General features: G+C 36.2%; 3 protein-coding genes across 4 annotated transcripts; 2 read left to right on the top strand and 1 right to left on the bottom strand.

Annotated features, from left to right (window-relative positions):
* The first annotated feature begins 66 nt into the window (after nucleotides 1-66).
* Nucleotides 67-9579, top strand: BGAL10 (beta-galactosidase 10). Of its 2 annotated transcripts, XM_023676293.2 has the most exons (19): nucleotides 67-391; nucleotides 489-584; nucleotides 655-767; nucleotides 943-1009; nucleotides 1156-1248; nucleotides 1458-1601; nucleotides 2420-2508; nucleotides 3088-3193; nucleotides 3302-3389; nucleotides 3468-3586; nucleotides 4449-4613; nucleotides 5534-5742; nucleotides 6139-6248; nucleotides 6928-7037; nucleotides 7565-7672; nucleotides 8092-8202; nucleotides 8369-8580; nucleotides 8673-9003; nucleotides 9102-9579. In XM_023676293.2, exons 1-19 carry the CDS (start codon nucleotides 227-229, stop codon nucleotides 9210-9212), a joined length of 2547 nt encoding a protein of 848 aa, XP_023532061.1. In that variant the 5' UTR covers nucleotides 67-226; the 3' UTR covers nucleotides 9213-9579. The 2 variants fall into 2 exon arrangements, with proteins under 2 accessions (XP_023532061.1, XP_086980235.1); XM_087124109.1 differs by lacking the exon at nucleotides 1458-1601.
* A 1651-nt stretch (nucleotides 9580-11230) lies between these two features.
* Nucleotides 11231-12259, bottom strand: LOC111795171 (uncharacterized). Its single transcript, XM_087124283.1, has one exon. It carries the CDS (start codon nucleotides 12107-12109, stop codon nucleotides 11363-11365), a length of 747 nt encoding a protein of 248 aa, XP_086980409.1. The 5' UTR covers nucleotides 12110-12259; the 3' UTR covers nucleotides 11231-11362.
* An 820-nt stretch (nucleotides 12260-13079) lies between these two features.
* On the top strand, nucleotides 13080-15703 carry LOC111796095 (ubiquitin-NEDD8-like protein RUB2). Its single transcript, XM_023678786.2, has 3 exons — nucleotides 13080-13248; nucleotides 14076-14335; nucleotides 15392-15703. Exons 1-3 carry the CDS (start codon nucleotides 13156-13158, stop codon nucleotides 15504-15506), a joined length of 468 nt encoding a protein of 155 aa, XP_023534554.1. The 5' UTR covers nucleotides 13080-13155; the 3' UTR covers nucleotides 15507-15703.
* Nucleotides 15704-15903: the final 200 nt, after the last annotated feature.

Here is a 15903-nt window from a genome sequence, read left to right as displayed (position 1 = left end):
GATCTTTTTGTTAATAAAGAAAAGGGAAGAGAAATTTGATGCTAGATGTTGATGTGGCTTCACGAATATTATTGGGGGGAAGGGAAGGCAGGTGGTGTGTGGAGTGTCACTCCCACCGTCACCGCCGCACATGTGTTTGTCTTTGCCTTTTCTCATGAATTAAATAAATACCCCCTCCCCACAATCCCAGCTTCTCCACGACTCACCTGGGTTGCTAACCACTGCAATGAGGCTCTCCCTCTCCCTCTCCCTCTCACTGCTACTGCTCTCTCTCTTCCTTCCCCTGTGTTTCGCTGCCAATGTCACCTATGATCGCCGTTCCCTCATCATTGATGGCCAGCGCAAGCTCCTCATCTCTGCTTCCATCCACTATCCTCGCAGTGTCCCTGGAGTGAGTATCTCACCATTTTTCTTTTTCTGCTCTCTTCTTCGTTTCTTCTTGCAATGCATTACCAAAATTAAGCTTCATTTTCACTCCTCTCTCTCAGATGTGGCCAAGTCTGATTCAAAACGCCAAGGAAGGTGGTGTCGATGTCATTGAGACTTACGTCTTCTGGAATGGCCATGAACTTTCCCCCGACAATGTAACCCAAATCACTCCCTCAACTCTTCATTGCTAACTCCTTCTCATTTTCTTCTCTCTTTCTTCTTTAGTATCATTTTGACGGCCGATTCGATCTCGTCAAGTTCGTCAAGATTGTTCAGCAGGCCGGATTGTATTTAATTTTGCGCATAGGCCCATTTGTAGCTGCCGAATGGAACTTTGGGTAACCTTCGACCTTTTCTTTTAGGTTACTTAGCCCCAACAAAATGCGTTTTATTCTGCCTCTGCTTCTACAATATTTTGGAGCATCGCATTCACATTTCACGGAGTTAGTTAGCTGCACCCTTTTATAGTTTAAATATTGCCTGGATTATTTACACATGGTTTTTTCTTTGCAGTGGAGTACCTGTTTGGCTGCATTACGTTCCTAACACCGTATTTCGAACTGATAATGCCAATTTCAAGGTAGGTAAACACGAGTTTCGAACTTCGATCAGTATTTGGATTTATCCAGACTCTTTTGACTATCTTCCATTTTTTTCTGTCTTAACTTGCTTTATTTAATTGTCTCTATTATCACTGTGGCTCCTTGTGGCTATGCGGGAGTGAAGTATTACATGCAGAAGTTCACTACATACATAGTGAACCTAATGAAACAGGAGAAATTTTTTGCTTCACAAGGGGGTCCCATCATCTTGTCTCAGGCAAGTATTTTATGGTCATTCTAGTGGTGGATTGATCAGATTTTCGATTCCTTTTCCACATTTTTTTAAAAACTTGTCTGCAACCAAGTGCTTTTTGCTAGAAAGTGAAGACTTCATTAAAATTGAAAGGGTTTACAAGTGTTATGTAGAAGCCTCTAGCTATAGGGCATTGCCATTGCGTGCTGAATTTTGATATGTTTCTCGTGTAGATAGAAAATGAGTATGGGGATATAGAAAGAGTTTATGGGGAAGGAGGGAAGCCATATGCTATGTGGGCTGCTCAAATGGCTGTTTCTCAGAACATAGGCGTTCCATGGATAATGTGTCAGCAATATGATGCTCCTGATCCTGTGGTGAGAGTCCCATTCAATTACAACTCCTTTCTTCTATTTAATTATTGGCTCATATTTCCCGAGGGATGGAAACAAAAACCTGAAAGGAATTATTAGGTAATATTCAGTTAATTTTGGACAAATGTTGATTTGATTTTGATTTCATTCTTTTGTTTGAGAAGCTTCCCTTCCAGAATTTGGTGGAAACCACCTTTGAATGGTGTGTTTGATCAAAGCTGAAACTGAAATCTAAATATCTTCTGTTAATCATTTCGTAGCATTGCTTGTGAATTCAGTCGATATAAATTTAGAATTAATTAAGTATTGTACTTGATTCATTTCTGGCTAACAATTCCGTAAATACTAACTTGATTACATACAAAGCGTAAGTGATTAATTTCCAAATTCGAAAAGCTAAAATCAATAAGCTCAACCATCCATTTTGGGATTCATAGCTTGTTCATCGTCCCATTCCTTAATATTTCAGGTTTAATGCACGGGGTTTCATATTATCTGTGTTTTTTTTTGTTAACAGTTATATGCTTACTTTTTATTAAGCCATGGTTGTCACATCCCAAGAGTTCCAGTTACGTGTTTTGTACATTAGCATAAGCATATACTATTTGTGAGGGATTGTATGACATAAATATCTTGTTTGGTTGCATTTGCACATTGTTCAGCTTCATGTGATTGGAATGTAGTAGGTACTCCCTTTCTACTGTTTTCACTTTTTATAATAAGGTTTTTCCTGATTTTGAGGTTGCCACCATCCAAAGCTCTAAACTAGCATTAACAATATTTCCTGTATCATAATAAATACTTTTTCTTCTCCCTTTCAGATTAATACTTGCAATTCATTCTACTGTGACCAATTCACACCTAATTCTCCAAACAAGCCCAAGATGTGGACTGAGAATTGGCCTGGATGGTAATATTACTTTTGTCACTTGATCATTTAGTTGTATTTATTCTTGACTAAGCATTTTTTTTTTATCGTATACTTTTTACGTTCCACCTTGCATAATTAATTGATAGCCGGAATATATGAAAATAGAAACACATGGATGCTTGATAACTTTATTTGGTGTATAAAATATATATCCGTGAAATTTTCACTTTTAAAATTCACAATATTAAATGGTTATTTATTTGTATCCCGACCTCAAAGGAAGGAATAGATGTTATTACCACATGAACATAGGCTCTTGTTGGCGTTGAATTATTACTTATAAAACAAAAATAGTAGTCCATAAATGTATTTGGATTTATATTTTAGTCTTTTTCGTACAGTAAAAGTTATTTGAAGATTTTTTTATTTTCTAAGAAATAATTAAAAAGTAAAAAATTATCTAAAGATGAAATATGACAGGGAAGCTTCTTAAATTTTTATCTCACAAATTCTATTTAGCATCTTTTTCTGTATCCTCTCCCACCCTAGTCAATCGAAGAAATTCACACATATTTATCTGCTCTGTGCTTTTAGTGAGGTAGTTTCCACGTTTTGCAGGTTTAAAACATTTGGGGCAAGGGATCCTCACAGGCCCCCGGAGGATATTGCTTTTGCAGTTGCTCGTTTTTTCCAAAAAGGTGGTAGTCTACAAAACTACTACATGGTAATTGACCTTTTTTCACTATTAAATAATTTATCGAACTTTGTTCTTTAATTATCGTCATTCTAGCAATTTGATCAATCCTTACAGAATAACCTTCTTCTGCTTTAGTATCATGGTGGGACAAATTTTGGTCGTACCTCTGGTGGGCCATTTATTACCACAAGTTATGATTATGAGGCACCCATTGATGAATATGGTAAGCTGTCTTTTCTATTTCTATTTGGTTAATTCGTGAAGTGCATCATGATTTACATTGTTTCTTGAACTATAATAGGCTTGCCCAGATTTCCAAAATGGGGACACCTTAAGGATCTTCATAAGGCTATAAAGATGACGGAGCATGTTGTGCTTAACAGTGAGCCAACTTATATTTCGTTTGGTCCCTCTCTAGAGGTAATGTTTTTCCATGCTGCTTGGTGCTGAATTCTATTTTCTGCAATCAACATTTTGTTAAATGTTAAAATTAGTCAATGGATTAATATGCATATATACTGGATAAGATATAATCCAAGTCAAAAAGATCAGGTGTACAAATGTTGGGGAGGCGATACATCTTCCAAATTCCAAAGTGAAGCTAAACTAAATTGCTTAATCTCTGACAGTAGTTTACCTGAATCTCTCTCTCTGTACACAAGTCAGACATATGTAGTAGAGATGTTTATAGGCATCACTTACCATAATGCTACTGGGAAGAACGGTGATCCTAAATTAATCAGCTTTCGAATTATCGTCTTAGAAATAGTTTACTGATGTTTTTCACAGAAGTGTGTGATACACTAATGTGTACTTTGATTGAAAGTGGTACACAAGTTGTTCATTTAAGAAAAGCCTGATGTAATAGGGAAAAGAAAAAAGAAACGATGTTAAAAAAGTATACAAAACAATAGAATTATTTTCTTAATGGTATTCTGAAGGCCACATACAGAAAGTGGGTACGAGTATAACTTGGTCTTTGTACTACTACCACTGAAACTTTGAAGCATTGTGTATTCTCACGTTTCCATGTTTTCTACCTGAGTTATCATCCCTTTGATTTTGTGCACCCTAGTCTTACGAAAATCTTGCATTGATCACTTTCGTTATTTGGCTGAGAGGCTAGCAAAGATTTTGGATGGAATAAATGAGTCTCCGTATGCTATCTTACCTCTCTTTAGCACTAGCAGTGCAGTTGATTCACTAGTTTTTATTATTATTATTATTTTTTTTATAATGCTATTTAGAAAAGCCTATTCAATATTTTACTGGTGCACTGTAGGCTGATGTCTACACCGACTCATCTGGAGCCTGTGCTGCTTTTATTGCTAATGTAGATGAAAAAGATGACAAGACTGTCCAGTTCCGAAATGTTTCATATCATTTACCTGCATGGTCAGTTAGTATTCTGCCTGACTGCAAGAATGTAGTCTTTAACACGGCAATGGTAAGTAATGTTGTTTTTCTATAGGTCATTCGGGTATATCTTGACCTTGATTTGTTGTATTTTATGCATATTAACGTCAATACTTTGAATGTTGCCATCTTATTGTAGTTATAGGAAAATGTCTGTGCCTTTGTCAAGTATGTTTGAGAATAGTGATCTAGGAGAAAATCACCCTCATGAAAGTAGCCTTGGATTCCCCTGTCATTGCTTATTGCTTGCTCTCAATAAGTATTTTCGAACGATGCTATCATTTTGTCCACCACTCCTTAAGGGTTCTAAATTTGAGGCCCCAGTCCTGGTTAGTATATCCGAAATCTTGTGGATTATTGAGTTATCTAATGATATCAGATGGTGAACCCTCAGAAGTAGATCTTTCAAGGTCTAGTCAGCAGCCCTAACGTCTTTACAGAAGCAGATTAATTTTCCATTTCCAACTCTAAAGTTAAATGCTTACCCAGAACCTGTTTAATTTTATAATATTCCACTACGTGTTTCTATTGTCTGATTATGCCTATTCCTTATCCTAACTGGAATATGACAACATAGGGACCCCACACACTATTTGTCTAATCGAAACACCGTCTTAATGAATCCTTACCATGCTTGCTTGTCATATTTTGTGCTAAAGAGTTTGGCTTGTTTTCACTCTTGAATCCTTACCATTCCTCTTCATGAAATAATGATGATTATTTGAAATCACATACTTTAAATAACCGCTTCTTTTTTCTTTTTTTTTTTTTCCACATCAAGAAGCTCACATGACAGTTGTCTTGTTTCCGTCTATTTTATAGTTATCTTGATGATTTTATGGGGAAGCTATGATTCTTTTAAGGGCGTTCTTTCAGAAAAAGATCCTCTAAATGTGATTGCTTCTGTTTTATGGATTTTGGATCTGCTATTTAGTCATAAAAGTTCTACAGGTTAGGTCACAAACCGCAATGGTTGAAATGGTTCCCGAGGAACTTCATCCTTCTGTGGATTTAACAAATAAAGACTTGAAAGCCCTCAAATGGGAAGTCTTTGTAGAGCAAGCTGGAATTTGGGGTAAAGCTGACTTCGTTCAAAATGGCCTGGTTGACCACCTCAATACCACAAAAGATACAACTGACTACCTGTGGTATACAACGAGGTTTGTCTTTCCTTGAAGAGATAACTAAAGTTATATCGAAGGATCCAAATGAATTTGGTAGACTTGGGTTTATAGATTCGCTACTAGATGTAAATGGATTAAGATGATAATGGAAATTTTGTAGTTTCCTTTATCTGGTCAGTTCTTTGAGCCTGAGTTCAATTGCCTGCCAATATCAATATAGTTTTTTCATGTGTTATATACATCTCAATCTATAGCCTGCTTTTAGATGATAAGTAACCTTTATTTACTCTATTTTCAGTCTTATGAATATATTTGAATCTTATTTCAAAAGAATGAAGTATTCTTGGACAAAATGGGAGATTGTGCCACTTGTAAATTGTTTGAAATATGGAGTGTACAATATCAATGGCTTATAATTTACTTTGCTGGCAGCATTTTTGTTAATGAAAACGAGATGTTTCTCAAAAAGGGAAGTCAACCAGTTCTTCTGGTTGAATCAAAGGGCCATGCTCTTCATGCTTTTATCAACAAGAAACTGCAAGGTGCTTAATTATTTATTGAATATCATGTTTTAAGCTTCATATCCGTTTACTGGCATACTGGCATGCATGTTGACTAAGGAATGATAATTTTCAATTCATAGCCATCTTCATCGTTTGCCTTCTTTCTGTATTTTGACTGTATTTCTAACAAATTCTTGTTAGAGGAGATTTAGTTTTCAGGGTTGATTAGGCATCACCCTCCTTAATATGATTTCATGATATTAGAGGACATGCATTCTCTTCCTGTCATTTCTCTTTATTTCTTTTTAATCATAATTGAAAACATGCAAGGCTGGGAAGTTAATCTATCTATATCTATATGTATATATATTTAAAAACTAAGAAAGGCTTAAAGGAAATAAAAGTTATTAAAAGTACATTAAGAGTACTTCCTAAGCATTTTCTTGATATGTATGTGAGTGAGGACAAAACATTAGTTTAGTTAGATTGTAATCCTTTTTAAGTTTTTGATTTTGTATTTTGTATTTTTTTTAATTTTTACTCCCTTTAAAATTTGTAACCTTTGAACATTTTTTTCTTTTCATTTTATCAATGGGAAGTTTCGTGTGCCTAAATGAATTATTTAACTAGATAATTATTGCGTGTTTCTCCCTATAAGTTATTTTTTCATGTATAGCATAGATTTTGCAGTGGATCACTTTAAACTTTCTGTGAACAGTTAGTGCATCTGGAAACGGATCAGATATAACATTCAGATTTAAACAAGCCATTTCTCTCAAGGCGGGAAAAAATGAAATTGCTTTGCTAAGCATGACCGTTGGTCTACAAGTGAGTTGCTTCTTTTGCCATCATCTATCTTGTGTCGCATTGTCTCAAACCATACTTTTCTCTTTTATTTTATTTTATTTACCGAAAACCATACTCTACTTTAAGTAGATGCCCCTTATTCTCAACCATTGAAGCCTTTTTGTAATCCATAAGTTGTTTCCTTACTTAGGCTTCTTTTGTAGTGCTATTTTTGGTTGCCTGTTTGTATTATTTTATTTGTCTGAATGAAAGCTTGTTTTTTTTTTTTTTTTTTTTTTTTTTTTTAATTACCTGAAAAAAAAAAAAAAAACTTGTAATCTCAGTATAAAGTCCAGCGCAATAGGACTTCTTGATGTCGATATCAGCAATGATATCATCCTTGTATTTTTTAATTAGAGGCCTTGCAGAAACACGGCTGCTAATATATATGTTCATTCATAGAAGTTCACAATAACTTCGAAACAATCGGCAACCTCTTTTCAACTGTCTGGGGATACTTATTTTTGCTTTTGGTATCTTATTGTTTTTTTCCCCTTTCTATATTGCAGAATGCCGGACCATATTATGAGTGGGTTGGAGCTGGACTTTCAAGAGTTGTAATAGAGGGGTTTAACAATGGCCCATTGGTCTTGTCTTCTCATGCTTGGTCCTACAAGGTATCTCTCTCTTTCTCGCACAAAGTCATACTCACGAGCCAACATAACATTCATCCTAAATATTTAGGCGGTGAAGGCATAAGAAACCTTGTTATTTGAGCTAACTCATCTGTTTAAGGCATAAAGCAACCTTTTGAAGGACAAGTTTGGTGCCACATTTTGTACTATTTCATGCTTATATTTAACCCAGAGATCAATTCAAATGCAACTCAATTTCACAATTGCCAAATGCACATCTCTACTTGTTTATAGGGCTATTGGTTCAAATTCCCTCGTAATGTAATATTGTTTTGAAAACACTAAATTTCATACCTAGAAACATTAAGGGGGCCTGAAGGTTTTTGATGAAGGGATTCGGGAGTGAACATTATCATAGTGGTCATGATATGCCTTCATTATCTAATTTCTGCAATTTTTAGCTTGGATTGCAAGGGGAACACCTCGGTATTTACAAACCAGATGGGATAAAAAATGTCAAATGGATATCAACCAGGGAGCCCCCAAAGCAACAACCTTTGACTTGGTACAAGGTAAGTATTTGACCTATGAGAGTCATTCATTTTGCTGTGAGAAAATGTTCTGGTGTTATCTATGCTAGGTGGTGTTGGATTGTTGGTGTAAGTTTATGGTTGAAAAGAGTAATGATGTCTTCTCTTTTTATTTGTAAAAGAGATGTCACTGTTATCAATTTTGCAGGTTATTCTGGATGCTCCCTCTGGAAATGAGCCTGTCGGGCTGGATATGGTTCATATGGGTAAAGGCATGGCATGGTTGAATGGAGAAGAAATAGGAAGATATTGGCCAAGAAAAAGCTCTGTTCATGATGCGTGCGTTGAGAAGTGTGACTACAGGGGCAAGTTCAGACCAGACAAATGCTTAACTGGATGTGGAGAACCAACCCAGCGGTGGTACGACACATAATGCACTTTTTGGAACAAATATATTGATCAGTTAATGTTAAGAAGGGAATAACGGTGAAGTCTGACCTAACTTTGTGTAGGTATCATGTTCCAAGATCTTGGTTCAAGCCAACAGGAAATATTTTGGTGATTTTTGAGGAGAAAGGTGGAGATCCAACAAAAATCAGATTATCTAAACGTAAGGTCTCTGGTATATGTGCGCATCTTGGAGAAGGGCATCCCTCGATTGAGTCGTGGTCTGAAGCTGAAAACGTACACGTAAAGAACAAAGCAGCCGTCCATTTGAAGTGCCCCGGCAATGCCCACATAGCCACAATCAAATTCGCAAGCTTTGGAACCCCCGAGGGAACTTGTGGATCCTATAGTATAGGTGCCTGTCACGATCCTAATTCTACATCCTTGGTTGAAAAGGTAATAGTTAGCTTTCTTCTACTCTTTGAATCCTGGGTAGTTGTTTTTGGAATTGCTCTGTAGTAACATTGTACTAAGATGTCTGATCTTATTTGCAGGTGTGTCTAAACAGAAATGAGTGTAGGATTGAGCTAGGAGAAGAGAGTTTCGACAAGGGTTTGTGTCCGAGTGCAGCCAAGAAATTAGCAGTTGAAGCAGTTTGCAGCTAGTAAGGGAGGCGTTTTGCGTTCATATTTCATTCTAGTTCTCGAGAAAAGAATGTCATCCTTGTATTGCTATCATTGGTTTTAACCACGCTTAAGAATTATGAAATATGAAAAAAGAAAGATACTGCTTGTCTTGGTCGTTATACTGGTAGTATCAAGTAAATCTTTATTATTCTACTAAAGTGGGGTTTGTAGGAAGTTTGAGTATTTGATTTGGTTAGTTTGAGTTTGTACGGGCTTAATTATGAAATGCAATTTTTTTAGAAGGCCTTAGTTAAGATGGAGATGATAGGTGCAATGTATTGTGTACCCATCTTTTGGAGATGTTAAGAAATGAATAAAAAAAAAAAAAAAGATATATCTTTGTTTAGTTGTTTTTGTTGGCTGAAGATCGCCAACGACCGTTCACACTTGCTCTCATTCATTCAACCATTGATTATTGGGAGTAAATCATGATTCGAACAGGTGGTGATTTGTAATTGTGGTTTGTCGGGCTATTTCAGAAGTTGAGAGAGGAGGAGTGCTATTTTGCGATAAAAAGTGGCTTTTATCCCCTAAACCAAAAAGTGTGGACAAAAACTACGATCTACAGTGTAAGTGAGCGTTTTTAATATGTTTCCACATGTTTCCACAACACGTATCCCTGAATGTTACCTTATAATAGACTCGAGTCTATCATGAACTAATTTATTTGTGTAGTCCTTTGTCTCCTCTTAGAGTGAGTTTCCTCCACACACAATACTAGCTTCTCGATATACTAATTATGTAGTCCCTTGTTCACTCTTTGGCAGGTTTGTTCAACACACAATAGTATATCCTCAATCATCTACATGTGTAGTCCCTCATTGTCCCCTCTCAAGTCGGGTTATCATACACACAATAGTGATTCCTCATGCTATCTACTTATGTAGTCTATTGTCTCCTCTCAAAACGGGTTATCATACACACAGCAGTAACTCCTTATATCGTCTACTCGTGTAGTCCCTCGTTCTCTATCAGGGCATATTATATTCTACCCCCATAGTGACTACTCAAATAGTTCCATTTGTATTACCATCGATCTTATATGTTCTCGTAGTTTACCTTTAGTGTCATGGAGATATATTCATGGAGATATATTAGGTTCTAGGGCATGGTTAAGTTTTTAGTATGGCTGAAGTTGAGGAAGATATTTGGTGAGAGGCATAGAATTGGGAGAAGGGTTTGTGGATGATGACAAGTTGAGGAAGATCAGAAATTAATGGATAGGGCCACCGACAACCAAGTCCCCGCCATAGTGACCCAACAATGGTGTGCAAGTTTAAATGATACATTCACACAACCATGTGCTTAACCCATCATTGCATTAATTTGGTCTCAACTTGAGAACAAATTAAGTTTTGACGCCTTAATTATGAGTTTAGGGTTTGAATGCCATCCTAACTTTGTTTTTTTGTTTTTTTTTTTTTGGATTTATTAAAAAATAAAAAAATAAATAAAAAGGAAAAAAAGGGCCATTAAAGTGTTTGGGAAACGTAGGTAGGGAGAGTATGATAAAATTTAATTGTCATTAAATGAGAGTTCGGTATAGATATTAATGAATTTAAGTTTTAGGGGCAATAAAACTCAAACTCTCTCCATTTGGAAACTATATATTATATTTGGTTGAATGCCCTTTTCATTCATTTATACTTCCAACTTTATTATCTTAATTAATCACCATCTTATCTTTTCACTTAATCGCAAATTAAACATTAATGTTCTCACTATATTTTCAAAACATATCATTCAATTATGTTCCTTTTTTTTTCCATTATTAATAACATTAATACTTTCTCACCCACTCTCAATAATGTACCTTACATTTTCATCCTCCATTAATATACAACACATAATTTAATTCTCCAATTAATACACCTTACCATAACTCAACATCTTCATCTATATTTATTTTTTTTATAAAAAAAAAAAAAGGTAAAATTTGAGTGTTTTAAGGATGAAAATGATTTAATGGTAAAGTTAAGGAATTAAGTCATACATAATTGAGAAATAAAAATTATGATATTAGAAATGTTGTTATGATCTATTGAAATCCCACCTTTCCTTCTTGCAATTTTCTTTTTTACATATAATTAAAAAATATTAAAAATACTTTTCCTTTCCTCCTCTTGGATTCAAATCGAAATGTTGAGATCAAGCCGAGGTTTCTTCTCCGCCGGCAACGCCACGACGGACCTACACCGTGGACACGTCGGATTGTTCTTCATAACCAACACATACGACAAACACCCAGGGCAGCCCACGGCGATCTGAGCCGCCGCCGAGGAAGATGACGACAGAGATTTATTAAAGTTGTCTTGTTCCTGAAACTCTCTCGCTGACGACGATGAGGAGGAATACGACGGCGACGGTGACGATTTCCACAGCGACGAGCGTTTTCTGATGGGATTTTTATCAGCCCGTTCGAGTGCCGACTTCACCTTGTCCAAAGTACAAACACTCTGATAATTACTCCTCGGCGACGGCGAGGGCGGCGACGAGGAGGAGGAGGAGGAGGAGGAGGAGGAGGAGGAGGAGGAGGAGGAGGAGGAGGAGGAGGAGGAGGAGGAGTCCAATTTCAAATCCAAGCTCGTTTGGTGGACCAAATGGTTGGACAATTTGAATTTGGAATAATTGAGCGTCGGCGGAAAGTTGAAATCTTGAAGCTTTGCCACTGTTTGATTGGTTTGATGGTTGTTGAAATCTTGAACATTGCTTCTTTGTATGAACATTGCTTCTTGGGGGTGGGTAAATTTGGAAGAGCCGCCGGTGAGTAAGTCTGGGGTGATGAGAGGCGTTAAGGTGTCGGGGCCAGATTGATCGGACTCGTCTTTGCTGTAAACCGTAAGAAGTCGCACGTGGGAGGTCAGTTGGGCGGCCATTTTGTTGAGAGAGAAAGTTTGGAAGAGGGGGAGTGTGGGTTGTTTTGTTTGTACGATGGGTGGGTGCAGAAAGGGGTGTGTTATTTATATATGGTGGAAAATTAAGGTGAAAATAATGTTGAAATGAATTTCCCCCATGGGAGCATCTCATCAAACAAGAAACACAATAAATAAGGAACAAATTAATTCAAAATAAAAATAATGTTGAAATGAATTTCCCCCATGGGAGCATCTCATCAAACAAGAAACACAATAAATAAGGAACAAATTAATTCAAAAACTTAGAAACAAGCACCACCTAAGTTATGGACGCATTTATTACCCACCAAAACTTCCTGCTTCCGCCTTTTCTTTCCCTATTTATTTTCCATTTATTCCTCCCAAATTCAAATTCAAATTCAAATTTTTCTTTCCCTATGGTTCTTTTTCTTACCCTTTTAACTCAATGTGATTTTTAATTATTTTTTAAAATGTTTAAAAGGTAGTAGAATGGGCCCGTTTGGTATTGGGCTTGAATGGTCCGTAGTAGGGCCCAATAAATTTAATCGTGAGATGTGAGATGAGGATCCAAAAATGCAAAGAATCTGGTCGTCCCACCATTCACCAATGCCACAGCTGCAGAATAGGAGTGGGTCCTATTTTTACCAACTTTTTCTGAAATTTTCATTGCCTTTTCTTTTTATTAAAAAAATGGGAATACATAAATAAATTAAATAAAATTTGGATGCAAGATTTATAATAATTAAATAGGTGGGAATAAATATGATTTTAGACTTTCTTGAACCAAGTAGAGAGTAGATCCAAATGGTTCAAGTCTGGAAATAAACTCTTTTAAGGGAATTAATCAACAACTTTCCTTATATATTTCATAAAAAATAAAAAATGTTTAAAAAAGAAAAAGGGGTCAAACTTTTACATAGCGTCACTTTCAAGTTTGACCATGTTTGAATCATATTTTATTAGCCCGATTTATTTCTAATCTCCTATCGTTATCTTTTTCGATTTCTCTCTCGCTCTGATCCCTGAGAAATTCGGAAGAACTAGCGATGCAGATCTTTGTCAAAACCCTAACTGGGAAGACGATCACGCTCGAGGTCGAGAGTAGTGATACAATCGATAATGTCAAGGCCAAGATCCAGGTCCTTATTCTCTCCTTTCTTTCTCTTACTTCATTTTCTATCAATTCATTTCTGCCGCAACTTCGTAAGCTTTTAAATCTTGCTTCAATTTTCTGCCTTTGGTTTCTTTGCTTCTATTTCGCTTCTGCTTTGCCCATGCTTCTTGTTTCTTGCCTCTGATTCATCTTTACTCTGATTTTCTTCTTTAATCCATCGCTAACATCTTTGTTTCACGACTCACAGATTCCTTCGCGTTTTGGAACTTATTTCTTCTTTTTATCTCTGTCTTCGTCGGGGAGGAGATGTTATGGAAACTCTGGTTTCTGATCAATTCTCACAAACCTTCGTGTGTTTCGGATTTTGTGTCATTGCATGAACCAATGGAAAGAAAATTAAGAAATTCATGTTTATTATTTCCTTTTGCCTTCTTTGCTATGTTTAGTAGTCAAATTAAGCTGGAGTAGCTTTCCTTTTTTCTTTTTAAAAATTTTATTTTTCATCCCCTCGGACACATTTCTTTATATTCAAGCCATGTAGTATTTTTTCTTTATGGTCTCTAAGTCTATGCAGATTCTTATCGTGTGTTTGTTTATTATATTAACTTCTTCCATGGCGTGATTTTGTTTTCTGGTGTATGTTCATTTTCTTGCTTACGCCACTTTATCAGCAAGCAAATTCTGCAGGCTGTTATGGTCCCAATAAGCGGATGTGGCAATTTGATTCCAGCGTGCTTTTTGGGGAAAAAATAAAAAATAAAAAATCATATCTTGAATTCCGGATTACACTGTCCTTCTAGTTTCAACAGGTGCAATTAGGCAATTTGGTTTAATTGGTTTGTTTATGTGTAGGACAAGGAAGGCATTCCCCCTGACCAGCAGAGATTAATTTTTGCTGGTAAGCAATTGGAAGATGGTCGAACACTTGCAGATTATAACATCCAAAAGGAGTCAACCCTTCACCTGGTCTTGAGGCTCCGAGGAGGTACTATGATTAAGGTCAAGACTCTTACCGGGAAGGAAATTGAGATTGACATTGAGCCAACAGACACAATTGATCGTATCAAGGAGCGTGTTGAGGAGAAGGAGGGGATTCCCCCCGTTCAGCAAAGGTCTGCATTTATCTCCTTCTTCAATTACTAGAACTACAATGATTCAATCTTTCTACTAGCATTTGTATGTGTGAATAGCATGTTTAATCTATTAGCATTTGTATGTGTGATTAGCATCTTCTCCAATTACTAGAACTACAATACATCAGTATGCACTCTCTGTTTATGAATATGATTTGATGTGGGTCCGTCATGCTTAGCACAGGGTTCATTAGTTGTACTTGGAAAAAACAATAAAGTTGCTGGATTTAGATTCCAGCATTTATTTCATACTTGAAATTTTATTTTTAAAATGTCTTGACTTAACACAACTCAAACAGTTTAGCTTTTAAGGACACCTCTATTGCTAATTTGAGTAGAGTTCAATGTATTAGATGTCTATTACCCTTTCCTAAGGTTGAAGGATCAATCCCCACCCACATATTTGTTGAGTTCAGAAAATAAAAGTAAGGACGTGTCTGTTAAGTACTTATGTTGGATTTACTATACTCAGTAATGTGGTCTCATAATGAAGGGTTATAAAAGAAACCTAAGAGCAATGAATATATTTTCAAATTACTAGAAAATCACTTAAATGGGAATTCAAATCTAAGTTTTCGTATAAAATATTGTTGTCCAAGGAAGCTGTTGATTCAGAATGGTGATATAGTTTGACAGAAGATTTTTGTTAGTTTCACATACTTTGAAAACTAAGTCCATGGTTCACGAATAATCTGAATTGTGAGTTTAAACTGTAAATACATATTTCAGAAGGTCTAATTCAGTAATGCTCAAATCATGTGCCTGACTATTGTTAATATGATAGACTTGGACAGTCACGTTACTAAAGTTTTCTCTAGTTGGCTTCCCTAACCTTTTCTTCTAATATCTGTTTAATGCTATTATTTTCTGTAGTGGAATAAAATATATCATACCGACCTAACAAATTTGTTCTTTTTTCGATCTCTTATTATCGTCTATGAACTCTAAAGAAGATTTGTTTTTGGTCATCTTTGGTGTTTTGAAAACCCACTCTGCTTTGGATAATAAGTACTGTTCTACCTCTGCTTTCTGCAGGCTCATTTATGCTGGCAAACAGCTTGCAGATGACAAAACAGCTAAAGACTACAACATTGAGGGTGGTTCTGTTCTCCATCTAGTGCTGGCCTTGCGGGGCGGAGGTTACCTGTAAAAGCATTTATCACCTCCTGAAATTCTGGATTTTCAGTTTTATTTTGTTGGTGCTTGATGAATGCATGAGCGGCATCTTGCTTGTGTGGATGAATGGAAAATATTTGTGCCCAAACGTACTTTCTCAATTACTCTCTAATACAGACTTGGCGATTATGTAGACATCTTTTGAAGTTCAACAGTAAACCATTTGGTCTACATGGAAGGAGTTTGTAAAATTTAGTCCCAAAGTTTATCAGTTTTTATTGGGGATTTGGAGCTTATTATTTATCCTTATGGTTATACTTCATTTTCATGGATCCTCTCCGGTCTCACTAGGGCTGTGTATCACAGGCTGAAGTGTTTGGACATCCTTCTCCAGCTGCATTTTTTACTCTTTTTCTTTCCTCTTTTTATAT

The sequence above is a fragment of the Cucurbita pepo genome, chromosome 5 (assembly GCF_057944985.1).
Source record: "Cucurbita pepo subsp. pepo isolate OVF chromosome 5, ASM5794498v1, whole genome shotgun sequence".
Classification (NCBI taxonomy): Eukaryota; Viridiplantae; Streptophyta; class Magnoliopsida; order Cucurbitales; family Cucurbitaceae; genus Cucurbita; species Cucurbita pepo.
This window is presented reverse-complemented; position numbering and strand designations above follow the sequence as displayed.